The sequence below is a fragment of the Alternaria postmessia genome (assembly GCF_024291825.1).
Source record: "Alternaria postmessia strain BMP 2775 chromosome Unknown scaffold_173, whole genome shotgun sequence".
NCBI classification, from domain to species: domain Eukaryota; kingdom Fungi; phylum Ascomycota; class Dothideomycetes; order Pleosporales; family Pleosporaceae; genus Alternaria; species Alternaria postmessia.
The window spans coordinates 26,498-33,738 of NW_026260246.1; the positions used below are offsets into that span (position 1 = coordinate 26,498).

The following is a 7,241-nucleotide window of genomic DNA, read 5'->3' on the forward strand; positions in this document are numbered from 1 at the left end:
CGATAGGGGGTTACAGAGAGAATCAACAAAGGAACGCTTTTCTCGTTCAGAAATGCCAGTGATCGCTCTCGGTTGCGACGATACCTGGGTTACTGTTAATCACGTCGAAGAATGGAACAGCACCAACGAGAGCAGCAATGACATTATTTGCACGACAATCTTTTACATTGATTTACGATAGCCAGTACCTAGCTTTCGGCGACACGATCGAGCCCGATAGATGACAGCCAGCGCTACTCGTCCCAACAAGGACGTTGTACATCCCAGCATGACTACACCACCTTCCTTCCTTCTCCTCCCAGAAGCTTGTGTCCCGAAGGACGTCGATCTCGACAATCACTTCGGCGCTCTGGCCTGCTTCAATGTGGCGCTTCGCAAAGCCCTTCAATTCCTTCAACGGCCGACGAATAGGTGGTGAGATCGGCTCAATGTAAACCTGCACGACTTCAGCGCCAGCTCTGGAGCCCGTGTTGCTCACAGTGCAGCGCACGCTTAGCCGGTCAGTCTGCGTGTTCATGTCAAGCTTGAGATTGGACAGGGCGAAGGTCGTGTAGGACAGGCCGTGGCCAAATGGGAACAATGGTGCCACTTCGGTCTGCTCGTAGAAACGGTAGCCCACGTAAACATCCTCGCCATACAGCACGCGGCCACCCTCGGAGCGATAGTTGAGATACGTCGGGTTGTCCTTCAATCGGTGGGGGAAAGTCAGAGGAAGTTTTCCCGAGGGGTTCACAGCGCCGAAGAGGACGTCCGCAATCCCGTTGCCGCCTTCATTCCCACCATACCACGCATGTAAAATTGCCTTTGCTTTATCGCTCCAGGGCATCGCAACAGGTGTACCGGACTGAACCACGATAGCCGCATTCGAGTTGGCTTCGAGGACTCGTTCCACGAGCGTATCTGTATTCGGCGGAAGATCCATTGATACGCGATCATCGCCCTCAGATTCCCATTCAGGACCCAGACCGACACAAATGACCACTTGATCGACCTCGCACGCAAGGCGTACCGCAGTATCGATCAGCTCCTGTGGGTCCTGGCGTAAACAACCACCGAAACGCAAACCGCCATGACCAAAGTCCACCGTGCCAGGTGTCTTCCTCGTGCTTGTCTTTGCGCAGCCCCATTGCACGGTAATTCGATACGCTCTGCCCGCAATGAGAACCTTTGATCCAGTCTCTTCAAGAGTTCCAGAACCTAAGAAGCTAGGTCCAGGCCTCTGGTGCTCGACATTGCTGACGAGAAGCTCGTCATCAATGTAAAGTCTTCCAGTGCCATGCACGCACAGACCGAAGTCATAGGTGCCCGATTGAGTTGGAGCAAAGACACCTTCAGTCTCAGCGTACCAAATCTCTTTGAGATTCGGATGATCATAGTCGAGGAAGAAGATGTTGGAGTCGGTCAATATCCGTTCCTCAAGTGGGGTCCTCTCCACGTTTGTCGGCGGATCATTGAAGAAGCGCAGCTTGAAACCGGGTTTCCCGTCCACGGTGAGCTCTTTGCCAAGTTCAGGCAACATCTGAAAAGCATATGCGCCTTGTGCAAAATCCACACCGCCCTTCGCGAGCGATCGAATACCGTCTAATGGTGTAGTTGTGTAGTATGCATTCAGTGATGCGCTACCGCCGCCGCAATAGGTAGCGATCTTGGCGTTGGGGCCGATGACCGCAATCTTGCGATCGCAGGAGAATGGAAGGATGTTATCCTGATTCTTAAGGAGCACGATTGAGTCTGCGGCTACCTTCCGAAGAAGACTTCGATCTGCTGGTCGATTCAACTGGATCTCTGGTGCATTCTCTGGGATACCCGACTGTGCAGACTTTTTGACGAGCTTGAGGACCGCACGCACTCGCTCGTCGAGCTTAGAAGGAAGGACCTTGTTGGCCGAGACCGCGTGGACGAGCGCCGGTCCTCGCCATCGTGATGGGCCGGGCATCTCTAGGTCAAGACCGGCGTTTATTGCTTCGCTTGTGCTGTATGTGCCAAACCTGAGAGCTGTCAGAACCGCGCAACGAGTGTACGGAAGAGATAAGGCAGTCTTACCAATCGCTCACGAAGAGTCCGTCCCACCGCCATTCTTTCCTGAGTATGTCTTTTAGAATGCTTCGGTCTTCCGCGACGTGTACGCCGTTGACTCTGTTGTAGGCAGTCATGATCGCTTCCGGGTTGCTGAGCCGCGTCGCGAGCATGAACGGCAGGAGATAGATTTCTCTCAGCGCGCGTTGAGTAACGATGGTATTGACTGCCATACGTTCATGTTCCTGATCGTTACAAACAAGATGCTTGATAGCAGCGCCTATATGTTTATCCTTGAGCCCATTGATGTAGCTTGCTGCAAGCTTGCCGGATAGGTAAGGATCCTCGGAGTAAGACTCGAATCCTCTACCGCCCAACGGTCCTCGCTGAATGTTTATCGTTGGGCCGAGAACGACATGTGCTCCTTTTGCTCGAGCCTCATCGCCGAGTAGATGGCCAATCTCGACGACCAGATCGGAGTCGAACGTAGCGCCGATGGCTGTGCCACATGGAAGGCATGCAGAAGGTACGCTGCCAAAAAATTTAGTACCTCGAATGCCGTTGGGACCATCTGATAGTCGTATGGAAGGAATCGACAGCCTGGGTATGTCGCGCGTGTGCCAGAAATCCTTGCCTGTTGTTATGAGCGACGCACTTGAAGTTTCGCAGACGACCTACCTGAGAGAAGCGACACCTTTTCGTCAATCGTCAGCTGCAGGAGCGCTTCTTCGACGTCAAACGGCGCGAACGAAGCCGCATGCTCTTGACTTGTGTTCTCGTCATTAGAAAGCGTCATGGCGCTGGAGGTTCGATAATTGGAAGGGGTGAACTGGCTGACACCCGCAACCACGACAAGGCCGCGGTATATAGATGTCTTTCAACAGCCACGACATAGTCCGACCAAACACATAGACGTTGGCGCATATCTGGCGCGGCTTATGGGGTATAGCCCTGATGTCCGCTTTAGCAGCAGCGGGTTGGTCGGAGGTCGCGCTTGGCGCGCGGAGGCTATCGGGCAAATGACGATTCCTATTTCTCCGTGTCAGTCCAGTCGGAAAGCACGCGCTATGAGGAACTCTATTTTTCACCGATGCGCTACTCCGCAAAAATCGAGTACCTCCGCAAATTAGCGTGTTTCCAAATTTTGGGGGGACTCCACGTGCGCAGCCACGCTTCCGGCAATAGCTTAGAGGTCACGATAGCTAACCGACACGCTGTATCGTGATGTTCTTGACTTGGCCTTGTTCATCTGAGATTTATATAAAAGGTCAAGCTGCGTGAACGATTGACCGACCAGCATCACGTTCTCTAGCCCCCAGAGCATCACTAGCCCCTTTTGCGTTGTCATGCCTCCCTCCAAGTCGCAGAATGGACTCAACGATGGCTTGTTGGCTGTCTTGCCTGACAGCAAGCCATGGTACACAAAATCACATCTCATCAAGTTGCACTTCTGCATCTTGTCTCTCTCGTTGTTCTGTAAGTATCTCCAAGGTCCCTTGTCCTTTGATGCCACTAACACATGTCCAGCCTCTGCCAACGGCTATGACGGAAGTCTCATGAATGGACTACAGGCACTACCTCAATGGGAGTCGTTCATGGACACGCCGACCGGTGCTTGGTTAGGCTTCTTGAATGCCGTCTACTGGCTTGGGATGGGCCTGTCCTACCCCTTGACTGCGTTCGTTGCGAACAAGTACGGGCGCAAGCTCGGTGTATACATCGGCTACATCTTTCTGTTCTTAGGCTCCCTGGTCGTACTAAGCGATGACCACACTGCATTCGTGCTATCTCGATTCTTTGTTGGTTGCTCTTCAGCTTGGTTTGGAAACGCTGTTCCTCTCCTCATCAACGAGATCTCTCATCCGGTCTACAGAGGCATCCTGAGCGCTCTCTTCATGTGCGGGTATTATTTCGGCGGCACTATTGCTGCCTTCGTTACCTTTGGCACCCGTAATATCGAAAGTGACTGGGCGTGGCGGATTCCATCTATCTTGCAGTTGCTGCTGCCCCTGGTCGCACTGCCTGGGTTACTGATGACGCCTGAGAGCCCTCGCTGGCTTGTGTCTGTTGATAGAAGTGAACAGGTAAGTCACTAGATGACATGATTAGATTGATCTAATGATGGATTATAGGCTCGTACAATTTTGACGACATACCATGCTGGCGGCAATCCCACATCGGCTTTAGTCGAGTATGAGATGGTCGAAATCACCACTGCCATCCGTCTCGAGTCAACACTGGACGATGCAAGCTACGCAGAGCTGTTCAAGACAGCAGGCAACCGGCGCCGCCTGTTTATATCGGTCTCTCTCGGAATTTTCTCCCAGTGGTGCGGCAACGGCGTTGTTTCGTATTATCTGGCGATTGTCCTGAGAACTGTGGGCATAACGAGTGTCACCCACCAGACCTTGATTGCTGGTCTGCTGCAAGTGTGGAACCTTCTCTTCTCAGTAGGTGCTGCACTTAGTGTCGACCGACTTGGACGTCGCCCACTCTTCTTAGCCTCAGCTGGCGTTATGCTTGTCGCATACATACTTGTGACAGCTCTCAGCGGTGCATTCGCAGAATCTGGCAGCCCTCCCACTGGTATCGCTGTCATACCCTTTCTATTCATCTTTTTTGCTGGCTATGATATTGCTCTGTAAGTCTCACTACAATCCCTTTTAGCAGACCACCGTGCTGACTGGCATGACATAGGACGCCTTTCCTGACAGCCTATCCCTGCGAGATCTGGCCATATAGGCTCCGATCTCACGGTCTGACCGTTACCTGGATTACGGTAGTAGTCGCCAACTTCTTCAATACCTTTGTAAACCCTATCGCCCTCGAAGCAATCGGCTGGAAGTACTACTTTGTGTTCATCGTCGTGCTTGTCGCAATGGGATTGACAGTGTACTTCTTCTACCCAGAAACCCGTGGGTACACTCTGGAGCACATGGCAGTCATATTTGATGGCGATGATACAGCATCTTCATCTCAGGAGACGACTGCAAGGGCATCAAGCGTGGCCTCAATCTCGGAGAAGAAGAACAACATCATGACTGCGCATGAGGAGAATATTCGACAATCGAGTTGATAGCTGAAGGCTTCCTGTTGTCTAGAGAAGCTTGCTCACGATCGCAGTGCCTGGTGAGGGGTTTGGGGTAGATTGGCGTGTACGACTACCCATATGCTTGCCCAGACCGTATGCGATAGGTTCTAAATTTTGTAATGTCATCTGTGAAATGAAGATTTGCGTCTAGACAAACGATTCTTACATGCAGCATGACATTCATAGAAAACTATGTTGATGCCGTTTGACGTTCGTAGTCGGATTGTAGCCGCTTGCTGTGCATTGCCACCGCTTATTGTCATTGCTTGCAACGTCCTTTTGGCAGTCACCGTGCCAGTACCGAGGCTTCTGTGGAAAAGGGCCTGGGGTTGTTACATTTTCGATGCAACATATTGCTCACATATGCTAAGTGGAGGAGGGGGTTATTATCTTTTGAAGGATTCAAGTGAAGGAGGGCCTAGAATTGATTAGGTCATCAAGTACGGTTGTTATTGGGGGGCCTGATTGCTGACGACAGGCAGATGTTGTCAGCTGCATATTAGAGTCCGAGTGTTGACTGGTAGGTATCTGCAGGCAGATTACAAGCACGCCACAGGCTAGGGATTTTGCCTTCGCTATCAGGTGTCTAGTGTTCATTTTCTGCATGAATTCGCATTCGCTAGATCCTTCATGTGTAATCGTTTCGCGCTTTAGTGTATGCGCCATAGTGTATAAAAGCTCGAGTATCTGGCACCCAATCCCGAATCAATTCACTCCATTCCAGTCATCTACATCATTCTTGGATTCTTCTTGACCTATCCTCAAGATCTTTTCTGGTGCGACAAGGTATCGGCATCCGACATTGACATCACTCAATACACCAAGTGAAGGTTCCTGGGTGAAAGACTCATCATCTGTCAACCTTTTTACCGATCTCGATACACAGTATGTCTATCCACGCAGCCGTAGTCCACAAGTGGGGATCACCCCCTACCTACTCCCTCATCGACCTCCCCGCCCCGTCGGACACCCAAGTCCGCATCAAAGTCCTCGCTGCCGGTGTCCACACTTTCGTGCGTGCCCGCGCTTCAGGCAAACATTTCTCCATGGCTGGCAAGAGCCCACCACATGTTCCCGGCACGGATGGTGTGGGCATCGTCGTTGAGACCAACCAGCTTGTCTACTTCAACGCCTTGCTCGCATCCACCGGCTCCATAGCTCAGGAAATCAATGTCGGCAAGAAAGACATTTTCCCACTGCCCGAAGGCGCGGATGCAGATACTGTGGCTGTGCTTGTAAATCCAGCGATGAGCGGTTGGATGGCGCTCACGGCGCGTGCAGGTATTCAACCTGGCAGTGGGGTCAAGATAGCTATCATAGGCGCAACAGGCGTAAGTGGACAAGCTGCTGTACAGATCAGTAAAGCGTTTGGTGCCTCGAAAATCGTAGCAATTGGCAAGCCGGGTACAAAGCTGGACAAGACAAAAGAGCTTGGAGCGACGGCAACGATATCACTATCCGAGGATTTGGCGCAAACAGATTTCTCTGGTGCTACAGACGTCGATGTTGTCTTGGATTACTTGTGGGGCGATGTGTCGAATGCAGCCATGGCTGGCATCATCAAGGGACGCGAGCTTCCTAACCAGAGGCTCAGCTGGGTGGAAATTGGGTCTTTGGCGGGCGAGACACAGGCTGTTCCTGCCAGTCTCCTTCGGCAGGCGAATGTAGCGTTGTTGGGTTGTGCGCCGGGTGCTTGGTCGTTTCCTGAGTTGCATGCCCAGACACCGCGCATACTGGAGGCGATTGTCAAAGGAGGTTTCAAATCTGAGTATGCGGCAAAGAATTTGGATGATGTGGAGACCTGGTGGGATGAGGTTAGTCATGCTAGACTGCTTGTAAAGCCTTAAAAGGACAGGCAAGTTGAATTATAGTGGCCAGTGAAATCCCTTGCTCTTTGTGGAGTCTCTCCTCTACATGGGGGTGTAGTGGCGAAGAATCGGCTGTTATGTACTGTAATTAAGGTTTGCAATAAGTACAGCATGGCTGTTCTTGATCCAGTCTTTTACTCATGTTACAAGGTAACAAGGAGTTGCTTCCTTTTGTTATGCAGGCCGCAGGAAGGAAGACCATCGGGATAGCCGCGATGGAAGGTCGCTGATCCAAGGCGGGGCCTGGGATCACGTGACGTGCCATC

General features: G+C 51.8%; 3 protein-coding genes across 3 annotated transcripts; 2 read left to right on the top strand and 1 right to left on the bottom strand.

The window, feature by feature from the left end:
- Nucleotides 1-172: 172 nt before the first annotated feature.
- Nucleotides 173-2,812, bottom strand: J4E82_011203 (uncharacterized protein; the record flags this gene model as incomplete). Its single annotated transcript, XM_051737412.1, has 3 exons — nucleotides 173-1,988; nucleotides 2,044-2,650; nucleotides 2,695-2,812. The coding sequence occupies 3 exons, from the start codon at nucleotides 2,810-2,812 to the stop codon at nucleotides 173-175; spliced, it is 2,541 nt and encodes an 846-aa protein (XP_051582839.1).
- A 550-nt stretch (nucleotides 2,813-3,362) lies between these two features.
- On the top strand, nucleotides 3,363-5,092 carry J4E82_011204 (uncharacterized protein; the record flags this gene model as incomplete). The annotated part of the gene is made up of 4 exons (XM_051737413.1): nucleotides 3,363-3,492; nucleotides 3,544-4,100; nucleotides 4,149-4,657; nucleotides 4,714-5,092. 4 exons carry the CDS (start codon nucleotides 3,363-3,365, stop codon nucleotides 5,090-5,092), a joined length of 1,575 nt encoding a protein of 524 aa, XP_051582840.1.
- A 902-nt stretch (nucleotides 5,093-5,994) lies between these two features.
- J4E82_011205 (uncharacterized protein) lies at nucleotides 5,995-6,954 on the top strand (the record flags this gene model as incomplete). Its single annotated transcript, XM_051737414.1, has 1 exon — nucleotides 5,995-6,954. One exon carries the CDS (start codon nucleotides 5,995-5,997, stop codon nucleotides 6,952-6,954), a length of 960 nt encoding a protein of 319 aa, XP_051582841.1.
- Between the last annotated feature and the right edge of the window lie 287 nt (nucleotides 6,955-7,241).